The sequence below is a fragment of the Corapipo altera genome, unplaced genomic scaffold, assembly GCF_003945725.1.
Source record: "Corapipo altera isolate COAL_440 unplaced genomic scaffold, ASM394572v1 1, whole genome shotgun sequence".
In the NCBI taxonomy this organism is placed as follows: Eukaryota; Metazoa; Chordata; class Aves; order Passeriformes; family Pipridae; genus Corapipo; species Corapipo altera.
This window is the reverse complement of record NW_020884873.1, coordinates 35,832,419-35,852,620: the sequence shown is the minus strand read 5'-3', so window position 1 is coordinate 35,852,620 and position 20,202 is coordinate 35,832,419. Positions and strand designations below refer to the sequence as shown.

The 20,202-nt window shown below is 39.5% G+C and overlaps 2 protein-coding genes across 10 annotated transcripts in view; one reads left to right on the top strand and one right to left on the bottom strand.

Moving 5' to 3' along the window:
• Positions 1-1,649, bottom strand: part of LOC113953507 (ataxin-2-like) — a 52,474-nt gene extending 50,825 nt beyond the window's left edge. For 4 of the 8 annotated variants that reach the window (XR_003529902.1, XM_027656748.1, XM_027656740.1 and 1 more), the window contains exon 1: positions 1,154-1,649. Coding sequence is in view for 6 of the 8 variants with exons in the window: in XM_027656748.1 (XP_027512549.1) it covers positions 1,154-1,634 (481 nt within the window). In the remaining 2 variants the exon portion in view is untranslated. Of the gene's footprint in view, positions 1-51; positions 684-1,153 lie in introns of those variants that run through there. The other 4 variants (XM_027656732.1, XM_027656712.1, XM_027656721.1 and 1 more) reach the window with 2 other exon arrangements.
• SLC16A7 (solute carrier family 16 member 7) overlaps positions 823-20,202 on the top strand; it is an 80,640-nt gene continuing 61,260 nt past the window's right edge. The window contains exon 1 of one of the 2 annotated variants that reach the window (XM_027656680.1): positions 823-1,139. The gene's annotated coding sequence lies outside the window, so the exon portion shown is untranslated. Of the gene's footprint in view, positions 1,140-18,911; positions 18,948-20,202 lie in introns of those variants that run through there. The other variant, XM_027656671.1, reaches the window with a different exon arrangement.

Below are 20,202 nucleotides of genomic sequence, written 5' to 3'. Positions count from 1 at the left end.
CACTTCTCACATAAAAGGAAACAGATTCATAAGAAAAGGAGCCAAAGAAACCTGATTTCTGTTAACTTGTGTTTCAGATGGCAGTCCTCTGTGGATGGATTCTTGAATGTGTAATGGGCATTGCCATTGATGTTGCCACTTTTTTGAAGGGTGACATGCTCCTTTCCAGATTATTTTTCTAAACTTTTTGTGGCTGGTGCTAGCTAAGGGATTCAAATATTATTAATGGAAAATAAACAGACAAAAATAAACTGCACAAGTTCAAGTCTTTCCTTCCTTCACTAGGAGCTCAGCAAACTAGAATATCCCCAAGTTCTCTCTCCTCTTATCCATACACAGGCAGCCTCAGTTCCTTTACATGCCTGTAAAGATCCTATTCATAAAGCTCTCACTAACAAAGTGCATGCAATAAAGCTTTTTTAAAATATATACTATGATAATCACATTTCCTTTTGTACATTTTGCAACACAATATAAACGACCACAATTATTCCAGCCTCCTCACACTACTTTAAGTATTGTACATAATGTGCAACCTTTATGCATAAGAATAGGCATGATGGTAAAGGTTTTAATAATGCAATGATATGATTATGTTGATCTCTTTCACCACAGGATTTTAGCCTTAAGGACAGAATTTCTGGAGAATGTAGCGGCTCCGGGTGCCGCGGGCCGGGCAGGTGGGCGGGAGTGGCTCCAGGTGGCGCGGGGGCCCGGCCGTGCCCGCCCGCCCGCCCGCACCAGCGCGCTACAGCGCGGTACATCCCGTCCCGTCTCGTCCCACCCCACCTCCCGCTGGCGCTGGCTCCATCCCCTTCTCCACGGGCCGGGCGCCGCGCCCCCGCCGGCCCCGCGGAGCCGGGTTGGGCAGCCCGAGAGGCGTCTCCTCCGCAGCCCCCGCCCCCCCGCGCCGGTGCTGAAGCGTCTCGGCCGCTCCCCGGCAGCTCTCCCGGGACAGGGGCGCCCCGTCGGCCCCACAGCAGCACCCAGGCCTCCCTCCCTGCCGCCCGGCCCGGGCTCTCCCGCTGCCGAGGGCACCTCATGGAAAATAAATAAATTAATTCCCCCACTCGCACCCGCGGCAGGGAGAGGAGCCGGCGGCGGCCGCAAGATTAGATCCAGCCCGAGCTAGAGACCAGGTAACGTAACCTACCCGCCAGGAGGGAGGAGGAGGACGAGCAGCGAGGCCGCTGAGGTCGCCCCCACTGGGGAGGGCTCCGGGGGACGGAGAAGGGGCTGCCCCAGCCGCGGCGCGCCGCCGTGGCCCCGGAGGGCTGCGAGGGGCGGCTGCCCCGCGCTGTGCGCGCCGCACTGTCAGTCACACACACACACGAGCCGCCGCCCACGCAGGGATGGTCGGATGGATGGATGGATGGATAGACGGACGGACCCCGCGTGGGGCGCACCGCCGCCCTCGGTACCAAAGCAGCCACCGCAGGGAGACGCCGCACACCCGCCGTGCCCCGCTGCCCCGCGGGCGGCCGGCTCTGACAGCGGGGCAGGGAGGGAGGCGGGCGGCGGGGCCGGGCCGGGGCCGCAGCTCTGGGGGGAGCAAGGCGCGATCCCTCCCCCGCGCCGCTGCGCGCATCCCCGCCGGGCGGCGAGCACAGTGCCGGGGCCGCCTTTCGCCGCATCCCCGCGCCCTTCGGCAGCGCCCACCCCGAGCGGAGCCGTGGTCCGGGGTTCCTCCGCCCCGGGGAGCTCCGCTGGGAAATATGGGCGGGGAGCAGCAAAAAACGTGCTGCCGCGTTTGCCGTCATCAGAGACGGGCCTGCAAGAAGCTCTGTGGTCGAGGTGACCTTGGAGGAGGTGGATCTGGATGGAGCTACTATTGCTCCATGCAACTGCAGCGCTGGTTTCCCTGCTCTGGACTGTTCTGAGCACCACAACTCTAGCATTATTATCTCGAAACACTGCTGGCTTTAGTTAATGGTTCTGTACAGAGCTCCTGCTGAAATTGGTACCAGAGCCAGGAAAATACTCCTCCATCATTCTCTTTACTTGATCTCTGCTAGCACACAGTCCTTGAAGGGAATGGTCTGAAGAGTCTCCTTGGTGAGGAGCAATTGTCCCAGGTTCATACTTGTTGAAGTGGCCTCTAAAAGGCAATGAGTTTTAGAAAAGACTGAGAAGTTGCCCTGTTCATATTCCAGGGACCAGAGTGTCCCCAGGTGTGCCTAGGACAACACATTACCTCTCAGTCCTGCAGGGTCACAGAACTGGCACAGGTTTTTCACTGCTTTTCCAGTGAGATGAATAGGATAACAAAACAAAACAGAGTAACATTTGCAGATAGCTGGACTTTCAGGTGCCATCCTACTCTTTCAGTAAAGGAATTTTACTGAAAGTGTTATTGAAAGGTGTTTTGGGAAAAAGAGAGAAACTGAAGGAAGCTGATGCCTCATGAAGGTATCCCTTCTTCTTTGGTTGGTCTCCATAATAATCACTCCTGTTTCCATAGTGAATTCCATCTGTGACTCAAGTTACTAATTGAATAGTAATGAAATCGGTGCTTGCAGATTCCATTGGAGGATATACTGGATATTTTTTTATGTACCAGTATTAAATATAGGAATAATGCACAAGTGATTATCTTCTTATTTTTAAATCAACTTTCTCCTTTCTTCTTTCATTATTGTCTGCTAACTCTGAATATTGTACTTGAGCATGAGTGCTGAATATCTGCTCCTGCTACATGGTGGAAAAAATTCAGAGAAGAGATTATACTCCAGATATGTCTATTATTTGTGCGATTTATTACAGGGCTGTAACTCCATGTATCTGTAAGGGTGCAGCTAGCTTAGTTTGCAACACAGTGTTTACAATGTAAGTGTCTTCAGTGCAAAACAGCCGATCATTTTGAATAGGCAAAGGGAGGCTGGGTATTAATGGATTTTCTTTTATGGCAGTTCTAAATAATTTAGGTTAATGAAGACTGCCTTATATTATTTATATGATGGAGACGTGGAATAGCTTAAATACTAACTGTGGCCTTCATGGAAGGTCTTCATGGATGGTGGAAAACCAAATTAGCACAGGCAGGCAAACTCTTCAGACTGTGTAGTGATACACTAATCTGAACAGGTATTTTACATGTAAAGGAGGAGACTTTGAAATATTACAAAGAGAAATTAAAAAAAAAAACAACAAACAACTCGGCAATGTAGTTAAATATTGAGACTCTGCAGCTGCAGTAAAAATTGAAGGAATTTCATTTCAGCAATTTCCACTGTAAATGAATGCATCATTAATAGTATATTAAAAGACTCTCCTTCTAGCTCTTTAACTTAATTCCATCTGTCACTTCTCTGTAGTATATATAGGATTTAAGCTCACTCAACTCTTACTATGGCAAAATCCTCATTTTAGAATCCAAATTTTATGGAGGCAGGAGATCCTTTGGGCAGCCTAAATTTATGGACAGGAAAGTTAAGGGAGAGAAAAGAACAATTATTGAATCACGAGCTGGTATTTTTTAAAATTGTTTTTCTTTCATCACTTTTCTGTGTTGGATTTGGTTCACTACACCATGCTTCTTTTCTAGTATATTTTTCTGACATTCATTGTTTTTCTTCATTTTAGAAAAAGTCCTCTTTAGTAACCTTTGTTTCTTAATTAAATTATCTTGTCCTCCTTTTACAATGGGCAGGTTGTTTTGTTTTCAGTTACTCTGGCTATTATTGGACCCATTTCAGTTCAAGGAAAGGGACTGCAGTCACCTGATTTTATCTCCTATTGCAACATCACATGATGCTTTTGTAGAGATTCATTTTTCTTGAGGAGGATTTTGCTTTAGCAAGGATGGTGTCTGAATAGAATTCTCTATTAATTATATTCCTTAACACCATTTACCAGAATTAAAGCTGTCAATTTTCTTCTGTGAGGATCAAGAATAATGTTCTTGGGCCATGCTAATAATCTGTGCTGCTAAATGAATTTTGTTCCAAAGTTGGAATAATTAGAAAAATGTAATTATATTTTGTTTTTTATTAAAAAAGGGTTAGGTCATAGCTATCATTGATAGAGAATGTTACCAGTTTCTGTGTCTGTTTTTGTAATATATGTGGCATAATATTTGCCCAGAACCAAGGAGGAGGTTAGATAGGAAAATAGGAGGTCACTGACCACCTGTTTTATGTGTCAAATGAAAATGAGAAACTGGCTGAGTTCCATATATGCATCTCAGTCCAAACCTACATTCCTTGACTTGAATGTATTTGTGAGCTGTTAGGCCAACTTTTGTAATTTTATTTTGAATCTCGGGACATTTGAAGAAAAGTTTGCAGTATTCAAACAAAAGTAATTGGGTTATAGGAGTAAAGAGATAATATTCCATGACTTAAGGAGTAGAGGATGTTGGACAAAATGACTGTAGAGCTCTATTTGGCTTTACAATCTATCTAATATTTTTTGTAGCTGTTAGTCTAATGATCAAACAATCAAAATAATGTTAAACTCTTATTGAAGAGCAAAGGGCTACCTAAGCAGGTCACAGTGGCTGGCAAACTAGAAGGAGTCACATTTTGGTTTTATCTTTGCAATCTTAAAATTTTTAATTCATAGTATTTGTGTCAGGAAGAGGGAGTGGAGATTGATCATGTTCATCTCCTTCTTTTGAAGATTTTATCTTTAGTTTTAGTTTATGCAGTCTTTAAGTAGTTTCTTTATTTGTTTCTCTTCAAGGTCAAGCTTCCAGTTCTGTGCTAATATTTTTTTTACTTTCAGGACATGGTGCTTTCCTGTCTCATGACACGTACAATAATGTGTCATCAGAGGGGTGAATGAAGAGCATTTGCTGATAAAAAAATGAATAAGCATTTCCAGAAGTATATTAATGTAGGTAGGGCACTTTCAAAAATTTCCAAAAATGAAGGAGGAAAAGAATGGAACCTTATCATAATATACTCTTTTCCTTTGTGGTTGTAAGACTTAAGATCTTAAGAAATGGAATTAATGTTAATTCATAAAATCAGGAAGCACTAGAGAACAAACTTAAGTCAGATTATTTTTTTTTTCATTTGATGCTGTTGCATTTTCTTTCAACTTGGTGTCATGAATATTGAATGTAAATTATTAAATATATTTCAGTTCCACCCAACAAGAAAACAGTGCTTTGAATAATAGTGTAAATCATATAAATTGCCTAATAACTTTAGACTGTAAGGAAACTTGTACTTTAAGTCGGCTATTAGCAAACTGCAGGATACCTAAACATTGTAGAAGTTTGAATATTTGAGAATAGGTGGATTTGACTTTCTTTTCATATGGTTACTATGAAAGATAAAGACAGCATCAAACCACATAAAATGGTCAAAGCATGAAACTCTGCAACTGGAGTTATCCAAACATGCAAGATTGTTTTAACAGTGTTTGTTTTCTTTCAGCATGAAAATTTGTAGCCCCCAAAAGACTTCCGGTTGTTTTAACAGCAAACTTGGTAGTTATTTCACTTTTGTCTCTCTTTAAGGTTTTCCAGTGGAAGACTCAGCTGTAGGTGATGAACAAAGTGTTGTGGGGACATTAAGAAAGCATGTTGCACAAAATAACTGTATTTTTTGCTTTTCTTATTTTGATATATTTTTTTTAAATTTGGTCCTTTAGAGTAAAGAGCTCATCTTGCTACACCTTCTGGCAGACTCCTGCTTCAAGCATGACCACTGCGTAGTGTCCTTCCATTATGTGGCCTAAGTATTAGCAAACTGTTGACTGTACTCCCAAGTTTGGCACCTAGGGATAACACATGTAACAAAGAGTTGTAAAGGGATTCAAAATGTGTTTGGAGTCAAAGAACTTTAGCCACAAAGAACTTTAGAACTATGGAGCAGACCCAGACAGCATGAGTTGAAGAGGGGCATGTCCTGTCTAACCAACCTGATCTCTTTTAATGATCAGGTTACCCGCCTGGTGCATGAGGGGAAGGCTGTGGATGTGGTCTATCTGGACTTCAGCAAAGCCTTTGACACAATCTCCCACAGCATTCTCCTGAAAAAGCTGGCAGCCCACAGCTTGGACAGGGGCACTCTGTGCGGGGTTAGGAACTGGCTGATGGCTGGGCCCAGAGAGTGGTGGTGAGTGGTGCTGCATCCAGTTGGCGGCCGGTCACTAGTGGTGTTCCCCAGGGATCAGTGTTGGGCCCAATTCTGTTTAGTATCTTTACTGATGATCTGGATGAGGGGATTGAGTGTACCATTAGCAAATTTGCAGATGACACTCTGCTGATGGGGAGTGTTGATCCTGCTGGAAGGATCAGAGGGACCTGAACAAGCAGGAGAGATGGTCTGATTCCAACGAGATGAGGTTCAACAAGGCCAGGTGCCAGGTCCTGCATTTTGGTTACAGCAACCCCATGCAGAACTACAGACTAGGGACAAGAGTGGCTGGAGAGCAGCCAGGTAGAAAGGGATCTGGGAGTTTGGATTGACAGGAGGCTGAACATGAGTCAGCAGTGTGCCCAGGTGGCCAAGAAGGCCAATGGCATCCTGGATCAGGAACAGTGTGGCCAGCAGGTCCAGGGAAGTGATTCTTGTCCTGTACTCAGTGCTGGTGAGGCCACACCTGGAGTGCTGTGTCCAGTTCTGGGCCCCTCAGTTCAGGAAGGAGCAGGTCCAGAGAAGAGCAACGAGGCTGGTGAAGGGAGTCGAGCACAAGTCCTGTGAGGAGAGGCTGAGGGAGCTGGGGTTGTTCAACGTGGAGAAGAGGAGGCTCAAGGGAGACAAACTCCCTGAAAGGAGGTTGTAGCCAGGTGGGGGTCAATCTCTTCTCCCGGCAACTATCAGTAAGACAAGAGGGCATGATCTTAAGCTGTGTGAGGAGAGGTTTAAGTTGGATATTAGGAAGAAATTTTTTATGGAGAGAGTAACCATACATTGGAATGGGCTGCCCAGGGAGGTGGTGAATTCTCCGTCCCTGGAGGTTTTTAAGATGAGACTGGATGTGGCACTTAGTGCCATGGTCTAGTAACTGTGGTGGTGTTGGATCAAGGGTTGGACTTGATGATCTCAGAGGTCTTTTCCAACACGGCTGATTCTATGATTCTATGGTTTGCTGTCACTGCAGTGGTGGTATTGACAGTGCAATGATATGCATTGCCTTCTGCATGTGTTCTGCAGTTTTACTAATAGAGTTTAGTAAAATCAGTCACAGAACAGCAGTACATCTTCCCAAAAGATAGATTTTTTTTTTTTCAGAGAAGTAGATTAATGAAGGTTTTAGCATTCATGCTTGCCACTCAGCAGTTAGACATTCTTGCAGTTTATGGTACAAGCAAAAAGGAGACAAAAAAAGATGAAATCTGAATTTGTCTCTTATGTTAGTTTCAAACTCACAGTGTCAGCTTCAGAATTGTACTTCTCACTGCTTCTTTTCTGAAATCAAGAAATACCAAGAACAAACATTTATTTTAAAGTATTAAAAATGCAAAGAAAAAATCCAAAACCCCCTCATCATTTCTGTGCCGACAAAAATGGCAAAAGCATACATGCAAAATGCATATTTTATTTTTTAAAAACTTAATCGTTTCCTATTGCGATGGATTTGATTAGTATTGCAGATAGAGAAATGTGCCTACTTTCAGCATGCTCTAACGAGTGTTTTTTTAAACATTAAAAATTAGATGCTTTGTGACATTCTTTTAAAATCTCTGGCATAACAATTTGGTATTTGGCAGTGAGGATTAGAATTTTTGTAGTGACGCAAGGCTATGTTCAAACTACCAGCTGTAAGAACCTGGCTTCTGAGAGACATAGCTGCTTTTCTTTGCTGACTTTATTGAGAGATGGAAATTTGAAACATTTTGTGTAGGATGTTTCAACAGTTTGCCATGCTATTGAATTAAAATGCCATAGGAGTTGTGATAACTAAATTGAACTCCTATAGTTTGCATTCTTAATATGGCCCTCAGGGCAAGTTCACAAAACAGAGAAAAAAAAGAACCACTCAATGATGCAAATAAGCTCCCCATAGTAATGTAGGTGTCTGATTTCTTAACAATTGGAATTGCTAAATTCCTTGACAATTCTCCCTTTACTGAGTATACTGTCCACTGAACAAATCTTTTCTGGAATTTTAACTGCTTTTGCATGCTCTGCCATGGATGGATTTGGGTCTGAATCTGGGTACTGGACCCTGTGTTCTCAGCAGTCCTTCCTGCTGATCTTAGAAGTGAAAATTGGTGAGATATAAACTGCATTCTGGAACTGAAGACTTGTTTCAGAGGCAGAAAAAAGTGTGCATAGGGCAGAGACAAGCTGGATGAGCAAGTCTATTTTGTGGAGAGAACAAAATAGACTATGGAGGGAAATTGGTGCTGGATGCTGAAGAAGGCAATGGGCCTATCATCCTATCACCAACCCATTTTTAGAATGTACATCTTTATAATAATTTGTACATAATATTAAACTAAAGAATTCCTTTCTACCTTGAGGAATTTTTAAGATCACTACTCATTGTATCACACAGGGATCCTAACTCCCCATCTTCCGTTAGGCAGCCTCTTTCCCTTCTCACCAACACTACAAAAGGTGAATCAGGGGACTCAATTATTAGAAACCACAACATCATATTTTAGGAAGGAATGAAAAAAACTCGTGTATTTTTTTTACCTCTGGGTTGTATATTTAAGGAAAATAGGTAGAAAAGAATATGCCATAATATCCTGTATTTACAAAACACGGAGTATGCTTTGTATTTGTGAAGAATAAGGAAAAAAGAGATTCTGTTTTCTTGTTCTTATGCAGATATAATTATGCTGGCTAAGGTCATAAGGTATTTTTTTGGTTTTATGTTTTTCTGATGTAGTTATTCAAAATGAGATGTTTTGATGTAGTTATGCTGGATACGGGGGTGCATCATTTCAGCTTAACTTATTTCTTCATTCATACATAACAACACTAGATCATTATTAGTCCCATGCATAGACTGTGGTCTGTTTAGGTTTTAGCTATAGTAGTATAATGAAAGGGGTTGATAAGCAAAGCTAATGAATATAAGGGCCAAGCTCATGTAAGGCAGAGAAATCCAGGAAGGGCATTTATAACTGACATCTAAAAGCACTGTGGTGTTTTCTCTCAGTCACTTAATATGTCAGTGTTGCTTGATTGGCATTTCCTCTGTTTCTGTGACTCCAGGTCCATGCTTGAGCATGCTTCCTCTGGTGCAGTTCCACTGAGTTAAAAGGGGTTACTCATGGTTTACACCCAGTAATGGCTGAAGAGATTCTTTTGACTGCTTCTCAAGACTCAGTTAGTTAGTCTTTTGGATCACTTGCTTTGACTTGCCTGATTAGGTTAAATGGAAATTATTTTTCGTAATGATTATCAAAATGATTTCTCTGTTTGAAATAAATGCTTTAATGTGTCCATCTTCTCTGCCCTTCCTGTCTTTATTTCTGTGAGAGATTTGTCCTTCTCCCCATTTATTAGAATAAAAAAACTCAAGGTAAAGTAGCAAGTTACTATTCTGCTCTGCTCGTCCTACTGGCATACTGGGTTTTCCACACTAAAACTGAAAACTCTGAGACATGTTTACTTGTAGGACAGCTTTTATATGGCACAACTGATGCTCATCCATAGTAACCAATATTTATATTTTACCATGCTATTTTTATATTTAGAGTTATAAATGTTTGCATTCTTTATCCTTCTGGTTTTTAATTCTGCCTCTCAGTTGTCATTATTAAGGTACAAAAAAAATGTAACCTTAGAATAATGACAAATGTAGAAGGTGAAAACAGAGTAGAAGGGAGAGACATTAACCTAAGGAAATATTATTTTGAAGAATTTCACAGAGGCATATATCTTCAAGCTAGCAGAAGTGGAATGATATATTTTCAGAGTGGGTTTTAGTTGTCTTCAGATTTTTTAATTTGTTTGTTTGTTTGTTTTTGAGAAAGGAACAGAGAGAATATTGGCCTTTGCTTTTATGACTTCTATATGCTAATTGTAGGCCATAGCAAGGTTTTTGTTGCTGATGAATTGTTGTGTTGTAATAGGATACAAAAACCTGTCATTTCCACAATTAAAGTAGATTCTTCTTCTGAATGGAATAGCATAGAAAGGGGTTAATGAAACAAGATGTTGCTTTACTAGATAATAAGCTTGCATTTCTGGATACACTTTGGCATTGCTGAAGTACTGTATATGTAAAATGGTGACTTAAGTAATATTGTTCTCAATGCGAATGTATTTTAGCTTTAAGACTATGATTTTATTTTTTTGTATCTGTTTTCTGAAAAATTAGCAAAGCTAGTGTAGGTTGACATATCCAAACTTACTTTGAAATTATTATACTTATATTGATAGTTTAATTGCACTGAATGATAGGTTTTATTAAGGATCTAGGATCTAGGATATATTAAGTTTTTAACTTAAATAAGGTAGTTACAATTTTTTTCCTTACTATTTTTTCTTTCCCCCATTTAGCAGTTTTATCCCTAATGTATAGCAGCAGTAATTTTTGCATGCAGGACTATAGTCTTGTGATACCTAAATTAGCCACCTAAATTAGGATCTCTAATTTCTGTGTTACACTATCCTGGGTAAGTAGGTTGTTATCTCTTAATAACTGAAGCTTAAATCCTACTTTTAAATCAGTCCTCTCTACTAACTAACATGTACTGGATGAAACCAGAAGTTATAACTATATGCTGAACAGCCTATTTTGTAAGTACTTTGAACAGCAGTTAGAGTTGTTTTATTAGCAGAGAATCTTACATTCTGCTGTTGTCTCAAGAAAACATCTACTTCCTTCTCATTATGGCATCTGAATATACAAAAGTGAGTAGATAGTTTTCTAATAGTAATAATTGTTTATACCTATATACAAGTACACAAGGTGATATGAAAATAGGAAGAACTATGTGCAAGATGGTGCATACTGGGAGGTGAAGTGGGGAAATGAGGAAAGCTCTGGAAGAGATAGTGCCTGTATATTGCTTTGATGTTTTGGGAGTTCTAGTATTGCAGAATGGTATTTACAGCCTGTAGTGATCTGCCAGAGGTACCATATATACATATGTATGTATTTTCCATATAATCCTTTTAATCTCTTAGGAACAGTTCTATGACCAACTGCATAGAAAAAATAGTGGATACAGATGGGGGATGGCAGTACAAGACTGTGAGGAGATCTAGAATTTGGACCAGCTATGAAAACAGTGGGATTGAATGCTTGAAGAGGACGTTTCGGTGCCATTACTTTGACTTGGCATGTGAATCGTCAGAAACAAAAGAATGATTCTTTAATCAGCATTTAATAGTAAATTTAGCCCCCCTAAATATTGAAGGACTTCTGTAATCAAGGAAGTTTTCACTCATCCAACCAAAACAGAGCAGGTTCTGTTTTCATGTGTCGAGTGGCTAAGGTTATTTGCTTCATAGGAATTCATGCTGCTCCAAAAGGGGAGTTTGAACTGTTTGGTCAATCCCTGCTGTGTTCATTAACTTAAGTGTGTTTGCTTCTGTTACCCCACTGAGAAGGGAATGGGTTTTGTTTGTCTTCGTAAGAGATCGGACCTGAATTATTTAACCAAACCCCACTGAGCACAGAACCTTTTGTATTTGGTTGAACTCCTGCTCCCAGGCTCATTTACATCTGCTCCTGTGACCTTGTCAGAGGGAATCCCTGTTTGTTTCTTCGTTTGTTAGAACTGTTTATCTGGGCCCTTTTGAGTATAGAAATGGGCTGCCTACTTGCTGCTGCATGAGAACCACGAGAGACTGTCGCTCGTCCTAAAGAGAGAAGAGCATATCCAAGGTGGTTTTTTGATTATTTTTTTTTCCCCTTCAGAGAACTGGTAATTTCCTGTCTTAGAGGATGTAGCAGTGATTTTTTTTAAGCAGCAGTAGGGAAGGCTGGTGACAGCAGTGAGAAGACACAAGGTCTTGAAGGTAGAGGAAGAAGGAAGGTGATGTAAGGAGTCAGGCTACTGGGCTTTAATCCTCAAGATAGTCCGGCAATGTACTGACTCATTTTCTGCCCTGCTTTTTAGGAGAGCCATAGCAGCATAAGCTACCTAAAAAAACCCTCTGTGCCTCAACGTGGAGGCTGTCAAAGGACTGCATTTAATTTCAATCCTAAAATTCAACAGCATAATTAGAATAGATTGAACAGTTCTGTTGTGGACTTTGGGCTGACTTTTGAGAGACGGTTTGTGTTAGTGCTAGGGTTACCATCTTTAAAATAGCCTCATGTGCACAAAATAGCTGCTGTAGAGCTACAGTGAAACTGTACGTGTATCTGCATCTTTTAGCTGTGGCAGCTTAAACTGTTGTATTTGTCTCAAATAGACGTACTTAGAGTGGCTTGAAAGAAGCTGATTAGTCCAGAGAGAAAAAAAAAGTGAGCTGTAAGGGAAAGGTGCTGCTGTTGCAGTATTGAGGCCTGCTGGGAGTTGCATAAAATGTATCTGTCTCCTGAGGAACCTCAGTTGGCAGGATTTGTGTGGATTTCTGCCCATAAAAAGAAGCGTGCTTTACCCTTGTACTTACTACAGTAAAGGATTGATCCCTCAGGGGTGAAAGCTTCTGCCAAAGCAGCTGCCTCTCTAGGCAAAGTAGAAAGACATTATACTACACTCTTTAACCACTAGGGTTTATATCTCCTTCTTGTCGTTAAACAAAATTATTTCATCAATTGCTCAGTATTTTTATCACTATGCTTATATGTTTAAGTAATATATACTCTAGTCATTTTCCCACTATAACATACACCTGCACTTATTGCTTACTTGTTTTAAATGCCTCTCTTAATCATGATCCAAATCCAGATTAAAAGCTGAGTGTACCTCCAACAAATATAACACATAATTAGCAACTTACATATCTGTACATAAATCATAAACTTTCAAGTTAGAGAACATTTTCTTGCAGGTGGGAAACAAGTATTTTTGGTTAACATAATAACTGTGCAACAACAAAGATTGCTAAGTTAAAGGTAAGAGTTACAGGCTTTCTCAATTTTTACCATTAAAAGTCAAGATGCCAGCAAAGGCAGTAGTACCACTGCATTCAGGCTCATTATCCTTTTTGCTTGTATTTTGCAATGTCCTCATAGCATCCTCTCCCCTCTGAAGAACACAGTTTAGTTTCTAATACTCAGTAAGTCTCATGAGTGCACTCAGTTTCACTGAACTAGGCTCACATACATTATTTGATCTGACTAGAAAAAGATATTTTTCTACTAAAAAAAAAAAATACTATGAGTATTCTCACAGAATGCTTTCCCACAGATAACTTGTAAAAGACAAGGGAATGGGTTTGGTACAAGCATCTGAAGTGATCTGAGGAAAACAGAAAATTTACAGTCATATATTAGTGACTTGGACATATTTGGTCTTCATGAACTACTTCAGTGTTTTAAAGAACTGAGAATGTTAGTGACCAAGTTTATATTTCTTTATTTAAAGCTTTAGGTGATATTCAAATAAGCACAGGTAAACTCTGCCCTGGTAGAGTAGCCTTAAAAGTTACTTTTAAGGTATTGCATTCTTTTATTTTATGTACAATTATCTATGTATTCATATATGTACATTTAAATACAAGATAGCGAGGACAACTGAAGGGAAATCAAGGAACCAGGGGAAACCTGAAATACCAGTTTTGTGATGAATAAGCCGTAAGTCATTTATGGAGTAGTTTTTCCTTGCCTTGGACTTTGTATGCTGGCATGTTTTTGAGTTACTGCAGCTGTCAGAGCAAGGAGAGGTGAGACCACCAGCCTTTTAGGTTGGAGGATTAGGGAGAAAGGGTGGAGGGAGGGCCATGGGTGTTCCGTGGAGCAGGCTGAGGCAGTGTCTGCCATTGGGGAGGGCTGGCAGACTAAGGAACTGGTGGTGAAGCATGCATTTTCATTACAGTGCCATTGCAATGAGAATTAATGTACAGATGGTGAGAAGGAAACTACTGATATTGCTCTTTAACCTCTATATTTGCAACTTGTTAACCCATCAGTGTGTTTGGATAATTCTGAAGGGTGGTATACAATAGGGGAGTTATTGCCATTTTGGAGACTGATGAGAAAAATCTGTATTTCACATTGCCCAGGTACAGCAGGTCTGTTCTGCTGTTCTACATTCATGGTTCATTACGGTTTGCTTCATTCACTCCTTACTATCTTGAGTCTACCCACTGAAAAAGAATGCTTACACAGAAACGGATAAGAAACCGCCCAAAAACTGGCATGTTGGGCAATGTGACATGCAACATACTTTTCTGATTTGAATTTCCTTCATACTTAACACACACTGTCACACCCTACGGCATATCTTATTACTCAAGCTCTTGTGTATCTACAGTTATCTAAGTCAACAAAACTTCAGACCTGCATGATAATACTTTTCAAATAATTCACACAGAATAGGTTTTAAATTAATATTGATCCCCCCCTCCTTTTCTTCTGCAAATGGATCTTCTATGGAATACTTGAGTTTATTCAAAAAGATGTGGCAGTATCTTGGGCAAGCAGTTACTGGGTTTTTTGGTAAGTTTTGAGCTGTCGCTGATGCATATTTGGTATTTACATCATCAGAGACAGCCCTAACTATTTTGTTGCCCGAATAAAATATCTTCTGCTGCCTCTTTTCCACATCTGTCAAAAATAAATTGTATTTCATACCAGGTACTTTTATAGAACTTTGGAATGCCACATATTCAGATAATATAAAATACAGTTTCACAAAATTCCATAAAAATATGAGACATTAGTAGTATTTATCCATTATGAAAATTAATGTCTTTTTAACAATTTGGTCAGTACAGTCACAAATTGGCTCTAAAAATGCTACCTCTCCACTTCTACAGCTCTGGGCAACTGTCCAGCCTTTACATAAGATAAGCTGCCCTCTGTGTTGTTCTGTAAGACATTGAATGTTATTTCAGGTTTTAATTGGATGGTTTATGCAGTGAAGTAGTTGACTAAATTGTGAATTAAAATTGCACATATGAAATTTGTCACTTTTTGTCTTACAAGACATAGATTTACTTTGTTATGCTTTTTTACATAAGATTTGGCTTGAATATTTACTTTCAAAAAAGATAGTATTAGCTATCTATGGTATGTAAATAAAGCAGTTTATCTGCACCTTCCATAAATTTTCTTCTATGCAGCCATGATATCCACAAAAATGTTTGTGATGTAACATTCCTGAGTAGCACATTTACAAACACAGAGACAAAATATAGATATTGCAACACATGCTTTTCAGAGACTCATTACTCAGCTAAACTGAACGTATTTTTCTCAGCAATACAGAAAAGATTGCAAAATTTCAGATTTCAACAGTACGCTGTTAAGCTGTGGATCTGTTCGAAAGAAAATGAAAAGAACATTTTTAGAATCCAGAACATACATTTTTTTTCACTTTCTTGTTTCGTAAGAGCTAAATAAACAAACAGTAACCCTCGTCCTGCCCAAAACACTTAAGATTTAAAAGCATTGAAATGAAAGAAGGAACTAGGTCACTATTTTCAGTCCACTGCAATACTGAGAAACTGTATTATGAACACATAAGGCTGGGATCATCTGAATACAGAGTTCAGTATCATGTGTATCTATACTTGAGCAATTTATGTAGATATACTTTATATGATGGAGAGATATAGGCACTTGGAGGCCAGATATCATTTAATTGTAGATTAGATGTCTTTAACAGGTTAGTGAGAGGTGTCCCAGAACTTCACTTCTGTCCATTGGCTATAAGTGGAATCTAGGTATCCAGATCACATGCAGATGTAAGCACTGTCAGTGTCAAAATATGGCTGTGATTAATCCCTCCCTTAAATCAGACAAAGTCACAAATTGTGTGTAAAACAAAGAATATCTTGCAGAGCTGTATTACAAGCTAAAATCTTCCCTAAATTGTGTAAAGCTAGAGTATATACTGGTAGGAGAAACAGGAGAAATGGAGATTATCACCCAATAATTGAGGTCTTGCAGGGGATTAGACCAAAAAAACATTTAGAAATTCACACCAACAGAAAACAGTTTACAATCAAACCTCCATTATTAGAACAAAGCTCTGTATAGCTTTAGGTACTGTTGCCACTGCGAACGTAAAGCATTCTTTCAAGAAGACCAACATCCTTGGATTGTAACTGAAATAAAAATTGTACTGCATTATTAACAGTATCACTTGACTTTATGCAAAAGATATTATTTATTTTAAAATGTCTATTAATAAACAGACATTGTACTTAAACAGATATTAGTCAGGAGAAAACCTGAACTGAAGTTCAGATTAACATCCAGACTAAATAGTTATGATGAGCTTACTTCAATTGTACCACTTTAATCTCATGATCCTGGAAGAAAATCTCGGTCTCCTTCCAGGAAGGAATAGGTACATTTAATATGTAAACCAGCTACCTCTAGGCACCTTTCTCAGAGGAGCTCTGAGAAAAAAACTCCACTGCCATTTTTATTCACAAATACACTGCAATATTAGTCTCATATGATATGGTGAGTTGAGTAATAACCCTCTTGGTATTGATACATTTTTATAGACAATGGTTTAAGACAGTATTAACTTTTGTTTTTGTCAAGTTCAGACTGACAGTGAACTGCAGGCCAGCTGCCTGCCACTGACATGCCCTGTGCCAATTAGCACTGTCACTCAGAAGAATACTTTAGCATTAGTTCTGACCTTCTACCTCATGCTCAGTTCCCCGAATTTAGAAGCTCAACCTTGGTGTAGGCACAGTTTTTAGCCGTTCTCATTGCTTTCTGAAGTGGATGGACAACAGACAGCTGTAGTCCCTCACCGTGATGCCAAGCTGGTGCTGTGCTGTGCTCGTTCATGTGGACCATGTGGTCAGCATCCCTAGAAGACATCCGCAGGCTCACTTGTCCAGGGATGCTGCCATGGTATCAGCTAGTTTTCCCTCTTTCTGTGGTTGTTTCTCACAGATTCGTAAATCTTGAGGCCAGAGATGATTTTCTGTTCCCCTTCCTGGGGTGGGATGGGGATCCTGTGGAAGGAAGGGCCTACTGCTGAAGGGCACAGCAGGGGAGAGCAGCTTTGCTGACACGAGTGAGAAGCTGTACCTGGGACTAAACACAAGTTGTCAAAATCTAACAGAAGGTGTCCAGCAATAACAATACCTCCCTTCCTACTTCTCTCCAATAATAGGAAACATGGTATTGTTGTCACCACAGGGTCTCTGTCAGAATTCAGCAACCCATGTTTACTTTCTTTGTAGTTCTCTTCTTATGTACTTGTGTCAGCAAACGCATTCCCTTCCTGCCGTTGTCCTCAGTGCTGAGATGAGCACCCCTTGCAAGTAGTCCTCTCCATAGTTTGGCATTAGAGGCTCACCTATCACTCCCATGCATTATCTTCAGTATATTTCATCCTTTCTGAAGGAACCGTTTCAGATTCAAATTAAAGTTTTAGACAGTACAGAGATCAATTAAATGATAATGCTTTCTTATGATAAGGCTGGTCTTTCTCTTTAAGCAACTTTCTATTGGATGAGCTTCCAGGAATTCAAGACCTCATCTCACTTTTAATGTGAGACTGCCACAGCCCTGAGAAATGCAGATCATCATTAGCATCATTATTTTCAGATAAACTAAGAAATATGTTGTGAGAATTGCTTTTTTTTCTCTGTGAACATTCAAAGTGATGGGCAGTGAAAGTAACAGCAGTTTGCTGTTACATAAAATCTCTCCCAGACACTGCCAAAATTCTCCAACAAAGCACTTCTAAGAGCTTTGAGGCTTTAATATCAGTTGTTCAGTGAATATCTAGGACAAGAAAAAGTTTCATTTTTTTCCAACCTAAGTCATCAAAATGTTTTTCTGTTTCCTTTGGCCAGGCAGTTTCATCCTTTCTAACATTTCTTGGGACAAAGCCAGTATGGTGTGTGAGACTGATGAAAAATAACGGTTGTCAGGACATATATACCTTTTTAACAAAATGGTTAAGGTCACTTTTGTAATTAAAAAAGAAAGGCTTTTTATGTGAACTTTAAAAAGCACTTAGCTCATAATTGTTGAATGAATGTATGAACTGGTATAAGGTACAACCTGCCTTCTAAGTACGCATTTATTTTATAAGTTTTGCAGATGATTCCATTTTCTCTTCTATGCAAAAGTAATGAATCTTTGTAAAATTCAAGAAATAATGGAAAATAATTTTTGGAGCTCTGCAGCAAATTCTGCGTTATCTCCAGCAAAATACAGCTTTTTTAATACTGTCCTGATTAGCCTTGGTTATTAATACAAAGTTTCTAATTTCTCTATAAAGCCTAGTGCAGTATTTTGTACTATGACTGTTAAAGGAGCAACCTAAAAAAGTTTAAGTTAATTGCTTGTTTACTGTTATTTGCTGGACAATTTTTTTTAAATGAGAAAAAAATTGGACTTTTCCAACATGTTAGTTGCGGTGACTGCCTCTAATTTTACTTTTAAGCTTTTTCTCATGGTCTTTAGAGCATTTTTATTACATTTTTAATTTGTTGAACAAAATAGTATTAATGCTGATCTTAAATTACTGTAGGTTTTAAAAGGCAGGTTCACAGCCAGCATCACCATACATGCTGAGTTCCTAGACACAAACTATGTTCAAGGTCTCCAGATATTAGTACTCATTTTAAAGGCTATAGCATCTAAAAAAATTTTGAATCTGCACTGAGGATGATAAAGAAAAATCCTTCATGTCAGACAAAGAAACTGTGAAAAAAACCCTAAGCAGAAAATGTAGCATTTATAGAACAAGGATGCCCTTCTGTGCGATTGTGTTCTGAACGGTGAGCTTCACCATAACCTCTTGTGCCTCAGTAATTTGAGATGCTTGTTGGTTTGGCAATTGGTCACACAAAATAAACCATCCAAACATCATGTGTGGTAATCAGCCAATCAGGTCTCCAAAGAGTCTTTAAATGTTCAAACTGAACAACGGCTCTGTATCTGTCAAGTTCAGATTATTGTCTTGGACAGCAGCTCTCTGCCAGGTAATGTGCTGTTTTTCTATTCCCTTTTAGCTTTATTTAGTAGCAATAGGTAGTTTTAGATTACTGTGGTAATTCATGCAAAACTAATTGACTAATTAAATGCAAGACAAGTCAATGCACCAGCGCGTTACACAATATTTACTGTTGGGTTTTAATGCTTATCTAACATGTATTGATGAAAGAGTCTGAAGCACTTTAAAGAAGAAATATTCTTATACTCTGTCTACTCCTAAAAAGTTTTAACAAGGATTAAGGACTGAAGGTGACAATTCCCGGTCTTGCCAGGCTTTATAAATTTGATGGACATTTTTTGTTCATATATGTTGCCAACATTTCTGAGAAAATAAAGACTTCAAAGAAGAGTCTTCTAAAGACAAACTTAAAAGAAAGGGAAGCATCAGTATATCTCAGGTCAGATAGGGAGAGTTAATCCCACGTGTTTTGAAGTAACATGTCATTTATAAATGCAGCATCAATTTTACTTAGAAGTCTTCATGATAAACATCTTATTTTCATAAGAATTTGTGAGGGCATCAATAACATAATCTCCTTGCATGAAACTAAGGGATGGAATGAAGGCTATTCAGCCTTGCTGAGACTTACACAGACAGTTCTTCTGCAACACCAGAGATTTTTGTAATAAAGGATGAAGGGTTGCTTTAAAGCAAACAACATGGGGGTGTATGTTACTGACACAAGTAACTCTGTTTGGCTCTTTTGCAATTTCCTGACTCAGTGTCCTATGCCTCTTTTCAACTGTAGTCACTTAAAAATTATTAGATTCCTGAGAATCAAGTGCAAAAGTAATTTCCAATTCTGTTTTTTTCATATATAACAGCCCCTCTAAAATCTCCAGCCAACCTAAACAGGTTTTGCCAATAGTTAGTCCACTAGCAGTTTTACAATGAACGATTATACATAATTTTGGAGAGAAGTTTGCTGAGTTTATTTCATGGAGATAACCTGGTGATTTTTGGTGCTGTTTTTGTTATCCGTGTTATCAAAGTTTGAAGCCTCAAGGTCTAATTCTTTGTTTACTGAGCTCAAAACTGAGTGCTAAGCTGTCTTTGATTTTACTGGGCTAGGCTGATTGCTTAGAGGCCAGAGTTTTGGCTGTCATCTTCATGACTCTTCTGATGTCAGAAGCACTGTAGAGGCTTATCACACAAAAAGATTGTGGACTTAAGTGGGTCATACTCTAAAAAAACCCAAAGGACAAACACCTCAATGGTTACAGTTTTCACACTTATTTTCA